The sequence below is a fragment of the Falco rusticolus genome, chromosome 5 (assembly GCF_015220075.1).
Source record: "Falco rusticolus isolate bFalRus1 chromosome 5, bFalRus1.pri, whole genome shotgun sequence".
Taxonomy (NCBI): Eukaryota; Metazoa; Chordata; class Aves; order Falconiformes; family Falconidae; genus Falco; species Falco rusticolus.
The window spans coordinates 621,677-645,863 of record NC_051191.1 but is presented as its reverse complement, the minus strand read 5'-3'; the positions used below and the strand labels follow the sequence as shown (position 1 = coordinate 645,863).

Genomic DNA, 24,187 nt, shown 5'->3' with positions numbered 1-24,187 from the left:
GACCCCTGGAGCCAGAGCAGTGCTGGTGGTCCTAGAGGAGGATGCAAGCGGGGAACCCCCTCTTCCCTGCCCACCAGCTTGCACTTCCCAGCAGCGCCTGCCCAGGTGGCCGGGAGCACGTTGCAGGATCCCAGGGCTTCAGAAAGGCTTTCTCCATTGCAGCCTCCTGAGAGGCATCTGCCTTGGGTCTCCTGCTCTTACACTGGCATAAACCAGACAAATTTGCTTCTATGGGCACAGCTGCTTGGAGTGTGAGCGGCGTGAGAGAGCCATAAGGATATTTTTTCACCCTTTGGTTCTTCACAATGGTTGAAACCCAGAGTATAGCTACGTCAAGGCTGCGGTCTGTTTGCCTGTGGTCCCCTGCATGCCATGTACCCCACCGCATAGGTGCCAGGCTGGCTACTATGGAGACCCCATCCTGGGCTCAGGTGACCACTGCCGCCCCTGCCCGTGCCCTGACGGCCCCGAGAGCGGACGCCAGTTTGCCAGCGGCTGCTACCAGGATCCAGTCACGCTGCAAGTCGTGTGCGTCTGCAGTGTGGGATACATAGGTACTTGGTGGGTGTGTGGAGGGGGGCTGGGTGGGTTGAACCTCCTGGTGAGAAGGGCTGTGTTCGTATGGATTGTTGGTTGCGACCACAGTGCCAGTGTCGGTGTGTTGCTGCTGGAGGTTGGCAGCAGTTGGAAGGTACCAGGGCTGGGCAGCTTGTGCAGGTGATGCCGGCCGTGAACCTCATCTCCGCCAGCGTGGCAAGGGGTGACCAGTGGTCAGCAGAGATGGATGGGAAGGACAGCGATGGAACTGAGGGGACAAGTGTGCTGGCAGCTGGGCTGCAGCACTGTACCTCGGTGCCCTAGGCGGTACCATCCATGCTGCGCCAAGCTACCGCGGTCTCACAGAGCGCTGCCTCTGTTGCTTCGAGCATGATCTGATTAACACTCCCCACCCCTTAACAGCCTTTTTTGTCTTGCCTCAGTCTTGCCGTCTGTGGGGCCGCGCACTAGCGAGCCATGATGGCAATTCCCACCGTGCCTGTTTGTTCAAACAGGCAGTCGATGTGATGAATGTGCGTCTGGCTTCTTTGGGAGTCCCGACGAGGTTGGCGGCTCCTGCCAGCCATGCCAGTGCAACAACAACATCGACACCACAGACCCGGAGTCTTGCGACAAGAGGACGGGAACGTGCGTGAAGTGCCTGTATCACACGGAGGGTGCAAACTGCCACCTCTGCAAACAGGGCTATTACGGGAGCGCCCTGCAGCAGGACTGCAGAAGTGAGTGGGGAGGCGCGGCCGCAGCCCCCGCCAGCTGTGTGGTGGGGCAGCAGCTGCCTGCGTTGTCTCACCTGGGAGTGTTTGGGGCGGAGGGGAAACCTCATTACCTGCAGCTGGAGCTGGTGCCTGGCCAGGCGGGGAGTCCTTTACATTTGACAGGGAGAGCAGGGACAACATTTACATGTGCTGAAAGGATGAGGCTTATGTGGGAGGGGGGTTTCTTGCCCTCTTGTTAGCAGTCTTTGTGTATCCCTTTCCCCAGAGGTGAGGGTGGCGGGGTGAGGGTTTGGCTTTTGCATGCACCCGCGTCCCTGCAGATGTGGCTGGGCAGGGGGAGCAAGGGCCGAGGTGAGGAGCCGAGCCAGGCGGCGGGGAGGCAGAGCCACCTCCTGTGGCACCAGGCACAGCCCGGCAGGGAGACGGGCTGCTGGGGGGAGAGCGGAGCTCGGCTCTGCTTGGCACGCCATCGGCCACCCCGCGCAGGTCTGCTGCTGTAGCCAGCCGACCGGAGCTGGCAGGCGTGGACTTTGTCGCATACAGAGCGGGGAGAGGAGAGCAGAGGGAAGGCTGGGCTGCTTGGACGAGGGACTCCTGGCACCTGCTGTGTGCTGGGGCAGAAGCTGCAGGGGTGGCCAGCCTGGGATGGGAGAAGAGCTCTTGTATGGTCCTGGGAGTTGGGTCAGCCACGGGCTGGCCCGGCCTGGCCACAGGCATTGGGATGTGCCAGCATCTGCCCACACCTCTGGGGACTCTGGAGAATGAACTGAATGTGGGCTCCGGGCAGCCTGGTGACGGGGGGCAGGCTGACAGCGAGGCGCCGTGCTCTTTCCCTCACAGAGTGCGTCTGCAACTACCTGGGCACCATCCGGGAGGACTGCGAGGGCTCGGAGAGCTGCCGGTGCGAGGCGGCCACGGGGCAGTGCCGGTGCCTCCCCAGCGTGGTGGGGCAGACCTGCGACCGCTGTGCCCCGCACACGTGGAGGCTGGCCAGCGGCGCCGGCTGTGAGCCCTGCGGCTGCGACCCCGCGCGCTCCCTCGGACCCGCCTGCAACGAGGTGAGGGGAGCGGGGGGCACGCTCCGCCAGCTTGGCCCGTGCTCCGGGCGGCCGGGCTGCTCACGTCTCCTCTTGGGGTTCCTTTTGGCAGTTCACGGGGCAGTGCCAGTGTATGCCGGGCTTTGGAGGCCGGACCTGCCGGGAGTGCCAGGAGCTCTTCTGGGGTGACCCAGGTGTGGAGTGCCGAGGTGAGTCCCCAGTGCCTGCTTCTCCTGCTCCTTTTGAAAGGACCGGGTGGTTGGGTGTGCCATCACCCCCTGGTGCGCCGGGACACCCCGGTGCCAGGAGCAGCCCCCCCGGTGACCCCTGCCCATGCCCGTATGAGCCTTGGAAATGAGGGAGGAAGGTGGGGGGGGGCCCTGTCCCCGGGGTTGTGCTGCCTCCGGGGACGGGAGTCGCGTCAGGAGCCTGGCCTGGGGCTTGTGGTTTACTTTATTTCTTGTAGGACCCTTATTTAGAAACAAAACTTCTCTGTTTAGAAAATAGCTCTTCTTTAACCATGAGGTTGCAGTGCCGTAAGGTAAGCTGCTGTGGTAAGAAAACATGCTGAAAGTGTTTGGGTTCGAGAATTGGTCTGGAAACCAGTTTCCTTTGCCTTTGGATTGTACGTAGTGGAAGGTGACTGCTCTTTTGCCTCTTGATAGGGAGACTGAGCCTGAAGAAATAAGGTTTTTGATTTAGTAGGGAGACTGTCCTTATATCTCAGACTAAAATAAAGGAGCAAGCAGAGACCATGCAGTGCGTTAGCCATAGCTACATGCCACAAAACTGAGCACCATGAAGTCGCTTGTTTAGAAAACTGGATGCTCTCTGTCCTTTTGTTATAAACAAGTCTGTTCGTTAGCTGGAAAAGAAACTTCAAACACTGTCCAGACCAGAACAAACTTGTATCTCTGATCTGTTCAAATAGGAGCCTTTGCCAGGAGGGTTTGCAGTAGATTAAGGTATTTTTTTCCTGCGGGGAGGAATGTGCTTGCTGTGGTCTTTAATAAATCCCTTACAATAGAGATACCTTAAAGCCCATTATCTAACGAGATAGGCAGGTCACAGCTACTTGGTTAATGCAGCAGATGAAAGGACTGGGGGATTGTCCCAGCTCCTGAGTACATACTGGGTTTCTCGGGGGAGAGGCAGCCTTTTGAGGAGGCTGTGTGTATTCTGGTGTGGTGGAGGGCACTGACCCTGCTGGCTCCAGGGCAAGGATTGTGTCTTGGTATCAGCTGTCGCCATCAGGGTTTATTGATGGAGTCCATCTGCATACCTTATCAGCAGGATTTTGCAGCGTACCAGCACTTCTTGTGTCATGGAGTTTCTGCTGCCTTTTGAGCATGTGAAAACCTGCTCTTTAATCTTTCTGAAGTAAAGAGAGGATATTATTCAGGGCCTGGTTTTACCATGTAAGCTCTATGCTCTCCTTCTAGCTCGTTGCACTTACTGCCCCCAAGTGACACTGGAGACTCACAGGAGTAGAAATGCAGACTTTTCTTCAGGATTGCATCCAACATGAAGTCTCTGTGGCAGGTGGGGAGAGCTGGTGCCCAGAGCTGAGCTATGGCAGCCTGTGGTGTGATGCTCCAGACGGGCTTCAGGCATGCACTCGCTCATGGAGCACATCCAGCCCCACAGCACTGCCGAGTCTCCTTGGCATGGTGGGGTCAGTGTCTCCTGCCCCGTCTCCCATCCTTCCTCCGCAGGGAGAAAAGCGATTTCTCAGCCCGCATTTAGTCCTGGCGAGCAGAGCGGTGATGCTAAGGCTGGCAGATGTGCAGCCGCCGTGTGGGCAGGTGACAGCTCTTAGTGGTGGGCAGTTTGCAGGCACACTGGAAAGCTGTGCCGTTTAAGGAGTTGCAGAGCAGTGCCCCTGGAAAATCGCTGAACTGTGGCCTGCAGCCAAGGTGAAGCTGGAACTGAGGTGGGGATTCATCACAAATATGTCTGCTCCAGCTGTAGGGGGACACCTGGGCTCCTGGCCATGGTGGTTGCCACCTGCCCTTGGCGGCGTGCTCGTGCTGGCCCAGGCAGCCAATATGGCCACATTTGTGTTGCGTTGGGGAAGGAACTACGAACCAGTCTGGATGGGGAATGGCAAGAGCTCTGAACCGCGTGAGTATGGACGGTGTTTTTGCTGTGGGCGCCGAGCTGATGTGGAGGTGTGGATGTCAATCCTGACCACTCCAGGGTGGGATCCTTCACTGGCTGGGGCAAGTGTCTTCTGCTCAGGGTTGGTAATCACAGGGTGAATCGCTCAAGTGACAGTGATATGTGATCTCTTTACAAGAGGTCTTCAGGCTGCTGGCACCAAAAGACATGAGTTCCTGCTGAGAAATGGGGGCTGTGCTGCCTGAATTGATTTCACACGCTTTACAAATTTTTTAATTACTAAAAAAAAAGAAGTGAGGTCATGTGAACACAAGTGCCTGCAAATAACCTGTAGACACAGCTGTGTGGAGATGTACAAAATAGCCCATCTAGGACAGGCTGGGGGCTGCAGCCCCCAACATGTTCCCAGGCACTCACAGCAGCACCAAGCTGTGGATGTGGCCCCGGGGTCCCAGCACACTCTGCTGCAAACCAGAATCCAGGGAACGCTGCTGCCTTCCCCATCAATGGTAGTGACCATTGCTGGCTGCTGCCTGTGACTTGTTTCTGTGATCTTCGTAAGATCAGAGATGGTGAAGCAAAAGCTGGGGGAGGCAGGTTTTGCACCTGGTTTGGGTGCTTTGATTTGCAGTCTGTGCTCCCTGGAGGGGAGAGAAAGCATCACCTGATGTTTCCTCTCTGCGCGTCCTCTCTGCATGCATGAACAAGATCACACGTGGACCAAACCGCTGGGACAAGCTAAGGTGGGTGCCTACGTTTGGGCAGCGTCTTGACCCCTCGGTACCTCCTGCCACCCACAGATGTCCATTGGGGATTACACACTGCAGAGACTATAGGACTGGGACTTTGGAGACTGCTTCCCCCATGCTTTGCGAAAGCACAGCAGTTACTCATTTAATTTAACATAATGCATGAAACAAGCACGGGACGGGTGTAGAGGACAGGGCCACAGCCTCAGACTCGTGCAGGTTCCTACGAGAATTAGTGAGCAGGAGCTGTGCTGTGAGTGTCATCTGCCTGGGCGGGGGGACGGGGGGACAGTGGCAGCCCCTTTGCAGGTCTTCTCCGGGCATTGCTTCAGAGCTATGCAGCTCTGCGCGAGCCTGCACGTGAACATGTGCGTGTGCATAAAAATCCTTGCTAGGGTAGTAAATAATAGGATTACAAATTTCATCAAACTTGAGTCTCCCAGGCGTCTGCTGGACCTTTTCCAAAGCCTGGCAACCAAAGTGCAGGACTCGGCATGCTGAGCTCTGTGCTGGCTTCAGCCTGCAAAGCACATTGCTGGCAGGAGGCTCCAGGGAAGGCTGAGGTACCGTGTGGCTGCAGATGGCAGCTCCAACAATGCCCTTGCACAGCAGATACTTGAAGTTTGTGTTTCATGTAATATAAAGGAGACAACAATTTTACTATCATTAGTAATCACCATTTTTAATATAATTTTTAGTTAATTGAACAAACAGAGTGCAAGTTAGTAAAAGGTACTGTATGAGATTGAAGGTTAAGTTGTATTGCTATATCCCCTTTACAAGAAGCATACCTGTGTCAATATGTTTGTGTCTGACTTGAGTATCAAGCCCTATTGTAAAAATCAGAATTTAATTGAAATGAAACGGGGGTGGGGGTGAAATGATGGTTTTTATCAAATACTCATTTCAGACATTGGCAGGAAATTGTTTTTTTCAGTTTTTAGACTTTGTTTTGTACCTGATGCCAAAACATCTGTTCACTGAAAATTACCCCATTGCCATTTAAGAATAGGCTTCATGGTCTTAATGTAACACCTGGGTCTGTCACGTAGGCTGATTTTGTAGGAGGTATTTATGTTGCAGAGGGTAAGATTAGCAGATACTTCTTTTCCTTCTCTGCTAAGTGTCTAAAGGAAGCCAGACTAATTCTACACTAAAGAAAACAGAATTTTCGCCATGAATTTCATAATTTCAGTTGACCTGTGGTTTTAAAATATTGTAACGTACATTGATTGTTTCCAGAAAATTGCCCTTTTGGCAAGGTCTGCTAGCATGTTAAAATGCAGCACAGCTCTAGTAATTCTAGGCTGGGATCTTACCTTACCTGGTGTACTGAAAGTTGTAACACTGAGGAGTTAGCAACATGCTTACAGGGTAATTTGAATCAATAGCTGATTATTCAGAAGAAATTTGCTAGCCTTGCAAAACTTTCAACCTTGTGAATGGTTTCCTCATCATAGTGCCTCACTACCACTGGGAAATGATGCCAGGAAATCATGTTTGAACAAACCCTTTGTTTTTTTGCTGCGGAGGAGTTAAACATTTGATGCTCTCCATCCCTGATCTCAAGCAGGAAAGAAAGTATTTCTGCAAAAATGATCTGTGTTCTGTGTAGGATGATGTATGGCACTTGCTCGTTCCTAGCATCCTGCAATAAGGCATTAAACACTGAGGCCGATCTTCATACAGCCCTTTTAGTACCCATTATATCATCTCGGCTGTACTAGCAACTGCTGTGACACGCCTTAGCTAAAATTAAGTGATATGCAAATATGCCACATACTAAATTTACAGTCGTTTAAATGGAAGTGAGTTCTAAATATTCAGAACCAGAGGGAAAGGTAGCAGAGCTGTCAGAGTAAGTGAAAGATGAAGCGGTTCATAGATCCTTGTAAGCATAAAGCAAACCACTCGAGCTAGTCATTTACTTCTATGGGATTTCTCCCCTTAGGTTTCCACAAGATTACATTCAATAAATATTTACGAGTGTTACTTTTATCTTTAAGATCAGGAAAAAAATACAGAAAGAGAAATGCATTGATCAAGGTGGCATAAAATTACCCATGGATAGTCTGTGTGTGCATGTACATATGTGCATGGGCATTTGTGAACAGATGTGGCTACAATCTTTTATACTCGTAAGCTGATAATTAGCAGATCCTGACTGAAGAATTTGGCTAGAAAATGTTCCTGTCAAAAATGTGATTTCATTTCAGTCGGAGTATGCCACAGAAGAACGTCTGATTGAGTTAAACAATTAAAGAAAACAATATACCCAGTTCCAAAATGACATTTCAAAACAGAACCCTATTGTTTAATTTGGTAAATGCTCCTTTGAAAACCCTCAGATCTTTGGCCATTCATTACAAAAGACTTTTCCTCCGCTATATTTTCTATGAGAGGTACTGCAATGTCCTGCTCTTCTTACCTGGGGACAGATTTGAGCCCTGTCCAACACTGATCTTCACAGCAAGCAGCCTTGTCTATATTAACTTGCAGCCCTCTACCTCAGCCTTGGTCCATCCCCCCTCTGCATGAAGGGAGAGTTACCAACCATTGGTCCTGAAGGCCATTTCCAACTCAAACCTGTTAAGGCATCTAAATATCTCACGGTAAACTCAACATCTGTGTATTCCCAATTCCTAGTCATGTAAGCATAGGCAAAGCATTTAAAAGGAGCTTACAGGACATTGCGTCTTTCCCAGTTCCACGTACACTTTAAGTGGAGTATAAAGCCATCGCTAGCCTCTGCGTAATATCTGAAACATGTCTGCATCTCTAGATGTGCCTGTGTGTTTCTTGTTCTTCTTGGAAAAACAGAGTTGGATTAACCAGACATGCTAAAATCAGATGTGGTATAGCTACTCGGGTGTTATATCAGACTTGTGAGTGTGCTGGTTAGAGCCGAAACCTCCAGAGCTGAGCAATACTTTATAGACTGTGTTTCAGTTAGGTTGTTTGAGTATATCAGAAGCAAAACTGCCATAACAGAGAGCATCATTAGCACTGGACTGCATGGGAGTTGACTCGTGGTGGCCGTGGAAGAGTTGGACGTTAATGAAGGAAGTGTTACTGTGGCTAGAAGTGATGCTGGCATAGTCTTCACAAAGATGATGTTGGGTATGATGTGCTGGAACATTCCGCAGAGCACGGTGTTCACTCTGTTTCTAGCGAGTGATAGGAATCGAGGCGTCTCCTGTTTTCACATCCCAATTTGTTGGCGGTGATAATCAAACATCGTGTAAATCCTTTTGTTGGGTGTGCGCCCACCATCATGAATGATGGATGTGTAACTCGGTTATTCTTCCATGAGCTATTTGCCAATCCTGTGCTAGACTTTTCCGGTTTGTGCCAGCTAGGAGGTCCTCCTTTCCTTTCACGTGGATCCTGCCATTGCCACTGTGCTTTTGTCCCTTTAGAATAAAGTTGCTTGTTTGCCGCTTTTAGGATGAAGTCGTGCCCTGAAATCTCACGGAGACTGAAGCCAGTGGGTGCTTGATAGGCAGGCGTCGCATGAGGCAAAGAGCTGAAACCTGTGCACTGAGCTATTTGGCTGGTGGCCCACGGTGTTCCAGCCATTCCCTGCTACCTAGAAGGCTTTGTGTGGTCTTGGCCCGGGCTTGCTTTTCTCCTCCCGAGGACTGGCCACAGCTGAAGTCAGTGGAGGGTTTGATCCCCACCGTGCTGTAAAGGGAAGATGTTCTCTGCAATGGCCTTGGATGTGCTCCATGCTGGGGTGTAAAATAGCTGGGGTGTAAAACAGGGTGCAGGACTCATCCGCTAGAGGTGTTGGAGATGGTGGAGGTCCTGTTCCACATGACTTTGGAAGGCAGTGTCTGTGGGGTTTTGGCTAGCTTAATGTAATTATTAACGCGGTGTTCAGAAATTGGGCCCCAGCTTCTGATAAAAGTACTCAGGACTGACTGTAGCGAGGAACAGAGGTGGTTTCAATCATCTGTCGTCAAAGTGCTTGGCTGAGGTCATCTGGACTTTAAAAAAGAAGATCACTGACATGCGTGTGTCATTTGTGAGATGAAAGGTTTGCTTGCAGGGTGTGAGCTGTAAGAGGAGCAGTGATGCTTTTGTGAGAATTTAACAAATGGTTCAGTTAGTGCCATAGCCAGGAATTGTCCAAGGGCTGTAGCTAGAGAGACCATACCACCAACATGTAGAAATGCCTCTGAAATTTTCAAACTGGAAAGAAACTAAAATTGACTAGAGTCTTATTCCAGTACTGAGGGAGGCTTTTTCTTTTTTTCCTTTAAACTATGTGGGTTTACTTAAAAGTAGAGATAAAGTTATCTTCTGTTTTACCTTTTGGCTTGAAAGCTGGTGTGGTCCTGCACACAGCTAATGACTTGGGAAGATAATGAAGAAAAGAAAAAGCAAGTGTGAAACCAGCACTTTTGCAAGCCGGTTTATATGCGTTGGATTCTCACTACTGAGGTAATGCAGAGCCAGTGTCGCCTGCTTCTGGTCTTGGTAGAGAACTCTAAAATGGAGAAATAACCCACAGTAATGTTTCTAGCTGCCTTGGATGATTTTCTCATGAGTCCCACAAAGCTCAGCTTGGAAGTTTTGTAGAATTCTAGAAATGTGATGATTCTTCCAAATGTTGTGCTGCATTTAGAATAAATTACTACTTTGTTCTTTGTCATCTCCCAAAGGCAGCTGTGGAGTTTGGGTTTTCACTTTGCAAATGAGTTAGTACTTAAATTGTCCTCTTCCCTTTCCCAGCGTTTTCTGCCTCCAGAGATTTTGGAATCCACATTACCATGTAAATGCTACTAAAGTCATGTCATCTGCCTTTCCTGAACATGCAGGTATTCAGGAGTAGAATTACCAACATGGGGTTTTTTTTTCACTTTAAGCTTTTTAAATCCGCAAGTAAATATAGTGATCTGATTTGCCAGCAGCAAGTATTCATGTAACTTGATCAGATCTCAGGATCTTTGAGAAAAACCACAGGCCATTTAGCCTCTTTCTATGCAGAGGAATTTGGACAATTCATCATTATACTGAGGGCCTTATTAGCTGACAGAAGGGTTAACTGACCTTCAAACAGGAACTCAACAGTTTGCCTGCAGGGAACATATTCCATGGCTAGTCGACTACTTAAGCACTTGCGATGTAAAGTAAAAACAATCTCTTGTGTCAGGGTATGATTCCAAGAACAAAGGACCATTTTGCTCAATTGTGCAGGCAGCAGAAGTTATTTTTGTCTCTTGCCTATCATATTCACATTGTACAAGAAAGTCGTTTTGTTGAGGAGCGATTTGTTCTGCCGAGGCTCTTTGTGTAATTTTTGAACCCAAGACCACCACTGTGTTTTGGCATTGAAGCAAACAATGTACGCTCTTGAAACGGCTTTGTGTTTTGCCCTTTTTTTTTTTCAAGGGGGCATGTGCTTGGGGTTTGTGAATTGATTTATGGACCTTTTTGAGCCATTAACTTCCTTCAAGGATGCCTGGTAAATGGATGTGTGAGCAAAGGCTTTTATCAGGTATTGCAGTCCTTTTCCTGTTCAAGGAACATGTGCTTGTCCTGCTTCAGGTGTACTCTGCCACTACGATAGGTAGATGACCTGCATACTCTCAAGCCCTCTCTTTTTTTCTTTGATGCCATCCCTTTATGAAAAGCTTTGCAGGTTGGTAATTTCCTTTGCTGCTGTTGCCTGCATGACTGAGGAGGAGAGGAGGTCCAGTGGCAGCCCCACTGCATGGAAATGCTTCTCTAGCTAGCGTTACTGTGTACAAAGTGTGTCTGCTTTTAGAAATGACCGTGCGTCAGTAAGTTAATTGAGTAACTTCTCTTCATGGTGGGTTAGTACCAAAGAAGAGCAGCTTTATTCTAAAAGCTTGTTAAAAAGGGGTGTTGCCCAAACCTTATCGCTCCAATTTGGCAGCCACCTGGAGCTCCTGGGTCTTACCTGACTGGCATATAAAGGTAGGTAGGTGATCATGGTTACAGAAATAAAATAAGAATGAAATTCAGTTCGAGGAAGGTGTGAATACTAACTCCTGATTTGGTGCTCAAAGCGTGAATTAATTAAAACAAAACATATGTTTATTATTCGTCCTTATTCCCACTTGATAGTGACAGTGGTTAGGCTCTTGGTCAATAGCACCCGTGTCAGAGATTTCTCTTTTGTCTCTTAGACAGGGCTGCCCATGACCACATTCTTTGTTCTGTTCCACTTTTCACTGCCCGATTTTTTTGTCCCATTTTCTGTATACCCAGAATGGCAGCTCAGTGCCAGGCTCCTTGATGCATGTTGTGAATGTTTTCCCACCATCTGTGGCTGGAGCATGTCCTGAGCCAGGTCCTGTACCTCTGCACAGAAAAGCTCGAGGGCTGTTCCTCCATAAATTTGTCATGTTCTTCTTTGAAGCCACCTGAACTCTTAGTCCCCACAGTGTCTTGTGGTAGGGAGCTCCACCACTTAATGCTGTGTAATCAGCTATCTCCTTTTATTGTGCTGGCTGGCTGTGGGAGGTGCAGGGGAAGGTCGTTGGGTTTTGATCTGCTGGATTCCTCGGTTGACCTCTACTGCTGTGCGGGAGGAGACAGTAAATGGTTGTTCCTGTTTGCTTTTCCCATTTCAGTCATGTTTTGCTCTTAAACTCTCTGTTATGTGCCTGCCTGTTGTTTCTTTTCCTGTCTGGAAAGCCTTGCTCTACTTACTTTTCATTGTAGGAGTGAAACTGGGATCTTTGTCTTCAGCTGGTATCCAACTGACATCCAAACACCGCAAGAAGCATCCGTCCTTACTCTGTTATTGTGCCTGTTTCTGAGATAAGCAAATCCTGGTCTCCCCTAGAGTTATTTCCCTGCCTCTTACTCCCCTTCCATACTCAGCCCCGCTTCCCCTGTACCCAAGCAGACTTACCCATAATTAGCTTTTTATAATGCAGACACAGACCGCGGCTATACTCATTTCACCACTTCATTGTAACCGATTCTTTTTCTCCCTGCCAATCACTGTAATTTCCCTCCCCATAGCCTTCACTCGTGTCTTTTTCTCCTTCCAGCGTGTGACTGCAACCCTCATGGCATCCAGACCCCGCAGTGTGACCGTGCCACCGGGCAGTGCATCTGCAACGAAGGGGTGGAAGGGCCACGCTGCGACAAGTGCTCCCGGGGCTACTCGGGCTTCTTCCCCAGCTGCCTGCCATGCCACCAGTGCTTCGCCCTCTGGGATGTGATCATCAGCGAGCTGTCTAATAGAACCCAGCAGTTCCTGGATAGGGCTAACGCCCTCAAAATCACAGGAGTCACTGGCCCATACCAGCAGACACTCAACACCCTGGAGGAGAAGCTCAGTGAAATCAAAACCATCATCACTCAAAATCCAGCTGCTGAGCCCCTGAACAACATTGGGAATCTCTTCGAGGAAGCAGAGTGAGTACAGTCGCAGTTATGTGGGTAAGTCTAGTGTGGGAGGGAGTGGGAGTGCCAGTGAGCTGGGATTTACTTGAGTGACTGCTGTCCCCACGCTGGGCTGACACCCCAGCTCCATTCGTCCAGCTGGGCAAGGTATGCTGCAGCTCCTGGGGCTGGCGGAGCACCTTGCCATGCTCAGCACCAGCAGTGGGCATCCATCCTGTGAGCAGAAACCAGGCTGGGGAAGGTGGGAGCAGTGCAGCTGCCACGCTCTGGGCAGGGGTTGTCCCGCTCCCACTGGCACCAGGCAGCTAATTACCGCAGAGCCACTCATGCTTGCCTTGCGCTCCCCTGGGGCAAAGGACAAACACTGCTATTATGTGAGCGAATGAAGAGGGGAGAGATTAAATTCCTGGATTTCCCTGTGTAGCTGATGAGTTGGAAACTTGGGCTCCTTTCTGCACTCCGAACGTGTGGGGGGAAGCGTCAGCTTTATAACAAGGATTGCTTCCATTTTTCTCAGGGTATGAGCCTTGTATTTTGTTTTAGGGCTAAGCATACAAAAGGTAGTAGTTTGTGCTTTTGGAGATGGGGCAGTTTAACATCAAGTAGGATTACAGATGCTTTCTAGCCCTGTGTGCAACTGCTCGCACTGGCTTGTGCATTGTAAAGGAGACTGCACAAAGCAGAGGGGCGAGGATTAAAGCACAAATGTCCCAATTAGGGATGTGCTTGTGCCCTGCAGCTCCCTCCCTCCAGCTGGAGAGCTGGGGGCTGCTGCTGCATTTGAGCTCTGTGTGTACTGAGCGTGTCAGACAGGGAAAAAGCAGCTCCTCAGCTGCTCTAAGGTATGTGTATATACGTATCTGTTCTTGCTTTACTCTGGCTGCATAGAAGTAATGGGCTTTGGAGGACTCCTGGAAAACAGCAGGCTGCTGGGCTATTGAGAGCACTGTAAATTGATCATGGAGTTTAAATACTGCCTGATTCTTTCAGAATGAGGAAACACTGGGTTTGGTGGAATCGCCATGGATGGGAATAGCTTCCTATGCCTAGTTCCACATCAGCATTGACGTGTAACATCATACGCTTGCTTTTCCTTTTAGGGTTATCCCATTAGCTAAAGCCTGCTCTGTGGCTCGCTGAGGCTATGCTGCATGCTGAGGGCAGGAGGTTTTCCATCATAGCCCTAGAGAAACGGCTGGTGAGGAGGGATCTTTACAGACAAGTTAAAAGAATCCATTGTGTTAAAACTAAGGCTCCCCCCCGCCCTGCTTCCTGAAGTTCAGATCTGTCCCATGAGCTCGTAGTAATCAAAACTGCATTTGTAACTGTGTGGGATGGGAAGCAAATTATGTATGGATCATAGTAGTCAACTCTGACCTATGCAGTTGCCGTGATACAAAAGCATTACACCAGTCCTCTGGAATCTGCCTCCAGTTAATCTTACACAAAGCAGCTGTTTTCTGAGCAATTTGGTGCTTTGAGTTTATAAACGTGCTGTAGATTAAAAAGTAGTTTTGTGTGATAAAGGAAACAAAACAGTATTCTAGGTAGGCATGTTGTTACAAATCACTCGCAGCTCCACAGAGGGAGGACAGGTCGTGCCGTGGGAGAAGCTCGGCATGGCTCTAACCACCACTCTTCAGTGAAGTGAAGCACCGAGGCTTACAACCCTTCCTCCTCCCGCTGTTGAGTCCCATGCCTCTGTTTTACAGAAAGCTGACAGCAGACGTTACAGTTAAGATAGCTGACATAGAAGAAAACCTGTCAGCCTTAGCAGTGAAGAGCAATAGCACAGACACTGACCTGAACACACTGGAGACGGATGCCAAAAGCCTAGACCATGTCGTGAAAGAACTTGCAGAACAGCTAGAGTTCATCAAGATCTCCGATGTTCGGGGTAAGTGTCACAGGGAGGGGGAGAAAGCAGTGGGGTGGCCAAAGATTTAATTAGTGCATGGTTTTAAATGGCAGATTACTCTTCTAACTTGTAATAAAACACAGTTCCTAGGAGGGCGCCTTCTTTCTGTGCATTAACAGAACTGCTGAGGCAGCAGGAATGTTGCTTTGCCCCCTCACTTTCCCTCCCTCTGCGCATTGCAAAGCCAGGTCAAGTTCTTGGGGCACAGAGTTGTCTTAAAGTCTCTTGTTTAGATGAGACACAACAGCAGAAAGTGCAGCGGATTCCAAGATACACCTGGAGATCTCCTTTGCTCTCCCCAGTCTGTTAAACTGTTGTTTCTGGTTGAAAAAACTACCTGGGTCTTTGTGACTAAGAGGACACCATAAGGGCCCAGTTCTTCTGAGCTACCCAAGCTTTGCATGCCCCTTGGCACACTGAAATGTGCCAAGAAACAAAATTTTCTGGAGAAACAGGAATGTCACAGAATTCTTGAGAAATTTTGACGACTGACTTCATTCCAGCTTGAGACAAAAGATTTTATTTTATTTTACATTTCCTGAGAAGTTTAAAGCCTGAGTTTCCAGTAAAAGTGTGATTTCACAGAGCAAGGCACGTAGGATGTAGAACAGAGGAGTCCCCAACTGGTGGCATTCTGCAGAGATCTGCCCTGAGGTGCAGAGTGTGGCCACCCCCGTGGGGTCCCTCACACCCGCTCAAGGCCTCTCCAGGAGATGTCCCAAACTAACAGTTCCGTAAATCAGCATTTCTCATCAAGCAGTTGTTTCTTGGGAAAGCTCTGACCAGTTTCCAAGCAGTGACTCCATAAGCCAGACATCCCAGGGCAAACCCTAAGAACTAATGGGATAAGTGAATCCTTAGATAATGGACTGTTGCCCTGTAAACCTAAAAGGCCAGATCTCCTTTTGGCCTCGGGGCAAGCGGAATTCAGTCGTTAGGGTCAGAGAAAGGCTTAAATTCAAAATTCAGCAAACTTGACCCACTGTCAACCATGCAAAAAAAAAACCACCAACCCAACTTCCCCAACCCCCCCCCCCCCAACAGGGCAAATTCTGTCATCCTTGCAATGGTGCTGAATACAGCTGCAAAGGCTAGCGTTTCATTTAACTTGATACTCGTATCACTAACCTCGATGTGTCATCTGCCAACCTCCGTAACATAAATAACTTTGGGTTACTCAATAGATTTTTGAGCAGCTCCATCTGATTTCTGCAGGAGCCTTGGACAGTATCACTAAGTATTTCCAGATGTCCTTGGAGGCAGAGGAGCGGGTCAATGCCTCCACTGTTCACCCTGATAGCGCCGTGGAGCTGTCGGCACGGACCCGGCGGGAAGTGGAAGACTTAATCAATGAGAAGGAGGCCCAGTTCAAGGCTAAGCAGGAGGAGCAGTCACGCCTCCTGGATGAACTTGCAGGCAAGCTGCAGAGCCTGGATCTCTCCGAAGCAGCTGAGAAGGTACGCGGCTGAGAATCGCTGGTGGTATAAAACCTGTAGCAAAAATGAAGTTGGGTTTGTGACAAAGCACTGGGTGGGGAGGAACTGTTGAGGGCTCAACAGTGTGAGGAGATATGCAGTTTGTTCGTGAAAAACCCATGTTTCTTGGGTGACAGGGGGTATTCATCAGTGAGCTCCGAGACCTGTTGGCTTTCAAGCACCAGCCCTGCATGTTGGTCTCCCTCCTACCCCTCCCAGCCCCAACAGAGCACTCATTTTTAAACGGCCCCTGCTCTAACACAACACCCTTTGCTGTGGGCAGAGCTCCCACATGCAGGGAAGTGTAGCGAGTCTGCTGGACGGAGCGCCATCCTGTTAAGGCTGTCCTCAGTTCACGTGCTTGCTCTGTCCAGGTGCCTCTCTTCCTTTTTGCAGCTCTGTAGGGCACATGCTACGCCTGGGCAGCGCCCAGCCAGGCAGCGCTTCTGCCCGCACCAGCGGGCCGCCCTCCTTGGCATCACGCTGCTGTCCTCGTGCTTGAGACAAAGCCGAACTTACATGGAGCTGGAGTCAAAAGGGCATTTTCTCTGTTGAAGCTGCCTGTTCATCTGTAAATATGATCAAGGGTGGCTTTTTCTTGGGAGAGGCTGGGTGTTCCCTTAGTTTCACTTTGAAGTCGGCCAGCTGCATTCAGAACAAGCCGGCATGAAGGCAGCATGAAGGCTGCTGCAGGGGACTGCTCATTAACTCTCCTGGGCAGGCCAGGCCTGTGTCAGAGGATTGTCCCCTGTCCTTTACAACTGACTGTCATCCCTCCCTACTCCCCCAGCCCTCCTTTTTTCTCTGGAGGGAAGAGAGAGACATCTTTTTGTTTAGCTTCCCTTCCCCAACATTCCTGCCTAACTGTTCTTGAGGACTGAAAATCTTGGCTAGATGTTTATCAAGGCCATAAACACCCAGTTGCTTGGAGGTGGAATCATGGGACACCAAAAAAAAAACAACCACCAACCCAATGTTTCTGCTTTCCAGCTGCTGCTGGGTTGCATGCCAAACAGGTAAGAGGGACTCATTTACACTTCACAGGAGGCAGCTGCAGCTAACTTGGCACAGCCCCTAGGTTTTCCCGGCTGCAAAGTATGTCAGTGAGTGACTATCATTTGGCAAAAGGGTAGGGGGAGGAAGGGAAAAGAATCTCACAAGAATGGGGAATTTCCCAGTTTTCCTTCTGGCTAAAACAACTGTGTGGTTTCATTGCCAAACAGTTGCCCAAGTAGTGGACAATTCTCAACACAATGTTGCTGATTGCAATAGTTTTGCTTTTTTTTTTTTCTTCTAAAAATGTCAACCTTGAAACAAGTTCAGGGTTGTTTCTGTGGAAACACATATGTGTTCCCACATGTGTTTTCTATGAAACACATCCTTGATAACAATTCAAAAACTGGAAAGTGTTCTGAAAAGATGGAATCAGAGCAAACATTTGGTGGAAGGGAACGGGACAGCTTTTTAAAGGAGATAAAAAAAAATTCCTGTTCAACTTGGAGCATTTCAGCTTCTATTTCATTTCCAGGGCATTAGAGTAAAGGAAAAGACACTACTCTGCACCAAACACTTTCTTCTTTATAAAATAGCTTCTAGGGATGGCCAGTTTTGTCTCCAACAGTAGAGAAGACTGACTGCAAACAAAAGGCATACAGACGGTAGCAGCTTCCAGCTTGAAACTAAAGCTTAAAGGCAGTTCCCAGTGAAAGAAGAAAGTCGATGAAGGCACAGCAAGGCTTCCCTCGACTTCTAGCTCCTTCAGCAGCAGGGAGCTGCCTATTTGTAACCAAGTTAAACACAGGAAGGTGCAGGGGACAGAGAAGAAAGACTGAAGTCATGCTGGTACAGACCTGCTGCAGAACCCACCTCCAGCTTGCAGCTCTACTTCAGCTTCCTTCCCTTGGGGTACTTGGGATGCTACTGCGAGGGGCAGAAACATCGCGTTTCTGTTGTGGTCGAGCAGCGTCCTACTCCACCCCCCTCGCAGCTCAGCAATGGAAATAAAGCTGTGACCGTTTCCTTTGTCTGATGTCTCTGCAGACATGTGGCACTCCCACGGGAGCCTCTTGTGCCGAGTCAGAGTGTGGTGGTTTGAACTGTCGAACAGACGAAGGGAAGAAGAAGTGTGGAGGACCTGGCTGCGATGGGCTGGTGACCGTAGCTCACAATGCCTGGCAGAAAGCCATGGATTTTGACAGAGACATCCTCAGCGCCTTAGCAGAAGTTGAGCAGCTCTCCAGAATGGTAATATGCCAAATCAATTGCTAGATACTGAAAAAATCTTTGAGTTGTAACACAAGTTTAGACGCTAATTGACAAAGTATGTGCCTGGCTTACTTCAAAATACTTCTTTTCAATTGCGTAACTTCATCATGCTTGTAAAGATCCTCAGAAAGGGAGCTTGATAAAGTGAACCTTCATGGATAACTAAACATTAACCCGAATTGTTTGAACTAGCATTGGTGGTGTGGATCACAGCCAGCTTTTAGAAGTGTTCTGTGAGTTTTACGAGGAAAAGCATTTCTCATTACCATTCTGACTCCCACCGATAGTTTCTTTTTTAAAACAGGCCTTGAAGCATAGGCGAATATGCAGTCAAGCCCTCCATTTTCCTCTCTTTAGGTTTCTGAGGCGAAACAGAGAGCTGATGAAGCAAAACACAATGCACAAGCAGTTTTGCTCAAAACCAATGCTACAAAAGAACAAGTGGACAGAAGCAACGAAGATCTGAGAAATCTTATTAAACAGATTAGAGACTTCCTAATGCGTAAAAACCTTATATTTAAATATTTTAACTCTGGGTTTGTGAAAAACTATCTGTATCTCTGAATCATCGTCTAAAGGGTAAATGCAATAGCTGTGTTGTCCATCCCCCCTGCCCTTTTCAGCCAGACTTAGTGCGTATGATGAAATCTGGAAACAAGAGAAAATGAAGACAATAGGAAAGTGAGAGCAAACTGTGCCATGTTCTTGTGTTCATTTCGGCTGAGGCTGTTGTACTGCTGTAGTTGCCAAGCATGTTCGTAAGTTCTGGCTGGAAAGACAAAGTACTGTGAAAGTGGAGGAAAGTCAGAAAGTGGGTTTATCTCTTAGTAAGAAAGCAGGCACAGGTTAAACGAGGGCCTAGTTCACTAGCAAGCGGCAGCACGGCAAACCCATTCCTTCCCTGTTTGCACAAGACTGAGTATACTGTTAGCACAAACACATTTATGTGCAGCTGTTGGCTTAGTTTCCTGCAGGCTCGCATCCCCATCCCCCACCCCCCCTCCCCAGCATGGTGTAGCTAATCACCAAGATCTTCATATGGCTTCCAAGAGAGCTGTGCCAGCAGGGCCTACGTGCCTGCTGGGCCTCTCTTGACAGGCGAGTTTCACCCTAAGGATGCAGTTTTAACACTTAGATTTTCTGTAAGTCTGGGGGAGGGAGTTTTCCCATTATTTTCTTTCTTAAAGGAGAAGCTGGACAAGAATTTGAGTACTGAGACTTGACAGAGGGAGGCTTTTACTCACATCTTTGTCATTTGTGTCCATCTACTAGAAGACAGTGCTGACCTGGACAGCATCGAGGCAGTGGCTAATGAAGTGCTGAACATGGAGATGCCAAGCACTCCCCAGCAGCTGCAAGCCCTGACAGAAGATATTCGTGCACGTGTAGAAAGCCTTTCTGATGTTGAGGTCATTCTGCAGCAGAGCGCTGGAGATATTGCCAGAGCAGAAATGCTGCTGGAGGAAGCTAAAAAAGCAAGGTATGCAACCCTACTCACCAAGAGCCTGAACAACACTTTCATTTCGTTGTATCAGAACATGCAGAGTTTTACTTTCCCTGATGTAGATTCTCATTCCTTCACTCGGGGGCAAAAATGGCCCTTTGCAGTGTATGACTAGTTCTTTTTCCAATTCCAAAGTAAAAACGTTTTAAATAGCATTAACATAGTTTTGGTCCACAGCAAAGGTGCAGCAGATATTAAAGTCACTGCAGACATGGTGAAAGCAGCACTGGAAGAAGCTGAAAAAGCTCAAAATGCAGCTGAAAAAGCCATCAAACAAGCTGATGAAGATATTAAAGGAACTCAAGACCTGCTGACCTCAGTGAGTTCTTCCTAACTCTTTCTTAAGATACAGCAACAGCACCAGTCTGATAACTTAGGTACTGACGTAAGCCTGTCTAGGGAAGGCTCTTGGGTACTGCAAATCAAAGACTGCACTTAATATGAATCTAAACCATTCCTGCCTTCACATCAACTTTTGAGTTAATGTGACAGATGCTGGGGGACCATTTGCTCTTAAAAAAACCCAAGCTTTTCTCACCCCATATCCTGTACCACTGAAGTTAAATGAGCAGGGCTGTGGCTCTCTAGTACAGTAGGTGTGCCAGGATCCCTGGAAAGTCATACATGTCAACCACAGTGGTAGCACATTAGTGTAGCCATGCTATCAGTGTCCTCTACCGCTGCAGCGTGAGACTAAAACAAGGAAATGCTGAATGAAAGTGCTAATTGCTGTAGTCTTGTCAGATAATCTATTTTCAGACTCTATCTCAAAGCCCTTGTGGGACCATAGTGCTGTCTATACCCATGAGGCTTGGGCAGCTTAGAGATAAGCAGCTTCACAAGTCCATTATTACACGATGGAGTCACGTGCCTGAAGTTTTGCCTGTGGATTAGGCAACTCTTGCATGTGTAATACAGTCAAGTACTTTTTAACAGTGTTCCTTAATGCTTTTGCAGCTCTATATGGACCCTGACAGCAACTGGCCAGTTGTAGCAAAACTAAATCACTGTTTTTTACATGAGACCTGCTGCTGTAATTAGTTGATCAGGGCTTATTCTGAAAGTTTAGTATTATTACATTCTGTGTCTTTTGAAAGTGTAATTCTCCTACTTCTTTCTGTTAGATTGAATCTGAAAATGCAGCATCTGAAGAAACACTGAAGAATGCTAGCTCACGTTTGGTTGAGTTAGGGATGAGTGTTGAAGACCTTACGAAAAAGGCTGCTACAAATTCAAAGAATGTGGACAATATAGAAGAAAAAATTATTACTGCAAAACAAAATGCTGAAGAAGTTAAAAAGGTGAGAAGCTCAGGAAAATGGTTAAGAGAAAGCCAACAAAACTCTCACCCTGGGTTTGCCTAAAGGAACATTGGTGATATTTGTCATCCATTTAATTTATTGGTCAAGTACTGAGAACAATAACAAAAAAAGCATTTAATGCATTTACCAAAGACAGCTGCTTTTCACTTACTTTGCTACCAGGTACAGAGAGGAAGAAGTATTGGCAAGTTTTCAGGTTCTAAAATAAGCTGCAGGAAACCAGTCATGCTGTCACACTGTCAGCCTTTCATAGTAAAGCTAAGGGACAGAAATGAATCTGTCTGTCACAGGAGTACTGGTAATTGTTTTTCCCCATTGTCATTTACGGTTCCATGACAATGACGGGTTCAAGACAAACAACCTGGAATTTGGCATATATAGAATCAAGTGACAAAAACTCTTAGCTCAACATAAAACCAAAGTAATTTCTAAATATCAGAGACCCCAAACTTGCTCTGTGACCATATGTTGTTGCTCCCACTGTCTGCTACACACCTTAGTAATAGCAAAAGAATGCTCATTAACTAAACAATTGACAGATCTACCAAAGGAAGTTTCATTGCTCCTGTCTCTTGTCTATAGTTAACCCACCAGTCTCCAGAGAGGCATCCTCTGCCGGGAGAGATGTATTAACCATCAAATCAATTAGTTCTGAACACTTAAGTAGTATTGCAGGTGGCTGTCAAGTAAACACAAGAGACTTGCAGGACTGCCGCAGCTTGTTAACTTACTTATTGGTTGAATTCATTTGGGTCATATGACTTCATCATAACCTCACAGGGAAAAGCACAGCTGAGAAACCACCCCTCGTGACTTCTCCAGCACCTTCACCTACACAGACTAGGCAGCTGTTCTCATTACTGAAAGGGTAACGAGGGTATTCCTCCCCAGCTGCAAGCACTCAGCCAGAAGCACTGCCAGTTCCTTACCACGTGCAGCTTTCCAGCTGTACTAGGAGCTATGGCGTGGTAGTTACAGAATTGGGTGACTGAATCCCATAAATCCTTGCCAAGTGTCAGCATTAAAGCCATGAAACAGCCACAGATCTGACAAAGGGGAACTGATGTGTCTTCACCCTAACTCTTAAAGTCTTTTAATATTAAAAGTAGGAAATACCCTAACACTGTTTCTGCTTTTTGTTAACTGAGCTAAGGTAGACTCTCTTTACACCCGGATTACTAAGGGCAGAGGGAGGAAATGCAAACCCCGGTATTGTCTTTTGAGTGAGCTCCATCTTGTGCTTGGGTCTGGAAAAACAGGTCCTCAATACCGAGCTGAGTGACAAGTACAAAACCGTGGAAGACCTCATTGCAAAGAAGACAGAAGAGTCGGCTGATGCTAGGAGGAGAGCTGGCACGTTGCAGGATGAAGCTAAAGCCCTGTTGACTCAAGCAAACAACAAACTCCAGCTGCTCAAAGGTAATTCTTCGTTACTGAGGTCTGACGGGCTTTCCTTATTCTTACTGGTCTTTCCAATCAAAGATTTCTATAAAAAAGCCTGAAACTTACAAGTGAGATGCAGACTTCTGGTATGGCACCTATCACCGCTCCAGGGAAAGAACATAACTATTAGGCTTAGGAACAGGGAAAGAACATAACTATTATGCTGAGGAGGAGGACTCACTCTTTCAAGCAAGACCACCATCTTCAAACAATACTCCACCCCCCGGAAAGCTATTAAAACAAAAGGTAATTAGGATATGTCAGTTCCAGTTTACAGTAATTTAACCTTCACTATTGACAAAGTTGATTGAAACAGGAGGGGGCAATCTGCCCACAGCTACCAGGAAGGGAGCTAGGTTTTCCTTCTGGTTTTGCCAGGCCAGGAACTCATTCTTCCCCTTAGCTGCTCCCGCACAGTTACAGTGACTCACTGAATAGTCTTAACCGTAACAAGCCAAAACATTTCACTGTTCTGTAAAAGCCACCATAAAGCAGAGAATGACAGTTATTTTCAACGTGAATCAAAGTATACTTCTGGATTTGCATTCATGGAAAATTACTTCCTTGTTGCTTTACGTCCCAGTGTTAAGGAATCAAAAAGGTGCCATTCCAGCCTTTGCTTTTTTTTTTTTCCTAATCAGATTGTCTTCTGCTAAATAAATTTTAATAGTAGTTTATCCATGATTATTATAATGGATTATTTACATTTAACTGCATTAAAACACCCCTAATAAATTGATTTTCCCCTTCCTTTGCCAACAGACTTGGAAAATACATATGAAAACAATCAAAAAGTTCTGGAAGACAAAGCTAAGCAGTTGGTAGAGCTGGAAGAGACAGTTCGCTCCCTCCTGCAGACAATCAGCCAGAAGGTTGCTGTTTATAGCACTTGCTTATAAATGGGAGCAGGAAATGCCTGTGTTCAGGATGGATTTTACAAGTATTATACTAGTTCTTTTTTGCATTACGCTAAGACCTGATAAAATGAACAGGTTTTATATTGACTTTAAAGTCACAGAACCAAAGACAAGTAACTTTTTGATGTTGGAAATAAACAGTACTTTTGTATCACTGTATGTACCTAGTATGACTCATGAAGTTCCTTCCTATTTTCAGCAGCTGAAATAGCACATCAATTAATCCTTTAGCAAGTCTTGTTTTTAAACTGGTTAGAGATCTAATAAAGTCTTGGCTCCAAGTACATTACCTCTAAATAAGGGCTCCCATTACTGTGAACTAAAGCGTTGTCACTCCAAACAAAATTACAAGTGAATGAAGTAACATCCTTGTGTGGTTAGCTAGCATTCACACCACAGTACTCAAAAAAAAGGATTATTTACCCTCTGCATGATGGCCATTTAGGCTTGACACTAGTTTCATGTCACCGATTATGAAACACTTGATATGTGAAGTGGAAACAGAGGTCAGCACTGAAGGAGCAGATGTGGTTTACATTTCAAGCACTAAATTTATGTGATAAACCAAGCTTGGAGGATCAAGGCTTTCTGGAAAAGGAACTGTAAAAATTGACAGGGCATCTGATGTGAATCAGTTAAGGAGCCATACACAGGCAGCTTTCTAAGAACAGCTTGGACTTCACAAAACACAAATAAGATTCTTTTCAAAGTGCAAGAGTAGCATCCAGTTCACCATACTAAAGCTCAATGTTACTGGTAGAACAGTGCACCTT

At 47.4% G+C, this 24,187-nt stretch overlaps 1 protein-coding gene across 3 annotated transcripts in view; it reads left to right on the top strand.

Annotated features, from left to right (window-relative positions):
• The window catches only part of LAMB1 (laminin subunit beta 1), a 44,174-nt gene extending 20,471 nt beyond the window's left edge, over nt 1-23,703 (top strand). For all 3 annotated transcript variants that reach the window (XM_037390568.1, XM_037390569.1, XM_037390570.1), the window contains 14 exons: nt 391-554; nt 1,053-1,277; nt 2,115-2,332; nt 2,424-2,520; nt 12,213-12,582; nt 14,283-14,467; nt 15,704-15,945; nt 18,004-18,207; nt 18,586-18,730; nt 19,501-19,708; nt 19,910-20,051; nt 20,857-21,033; nt 22,314-22,473; nt 23,260-23,703. In XM_037390568.1, coding sequence (XP_037246465.1) covers nt 391-554; nt 1,053-1,277; nt 2,115-2,332; nt 2,424-2,520; nt 12,213-12,582; nt 14,283-14,467; nt 15,704-15,945; nt 18,004-18,207; nt 18,586-18,730; nt 19,501-19,708; nt 19,910-20,051; nt 20,857-21,033; nt 22,314-22,473; nt 23,260-23,396 — 2,674 coding nt within the window. In that variant the 3' untranslated portion in view covers nt 23,397-23,703. The remainder of the gene's footprint in view (nt 1-390; nt 555-1,052; nt 1,278-2,114; nt 2,333-2,423; nt 2,521-12,212; nt 12,583-14,282; nt 14,468-15,703; nt 15,946-18,003; nt 18,208-18,585; nt 18,731-19,500; nt 19,709-19,909; nt 20,052-20,856; nt 21,034-22,313; nt 22,474-23,259) is intronic.
• The last annotated feature ends 484 nt before the right edge of the window (nt 23,704-24,187 follow it).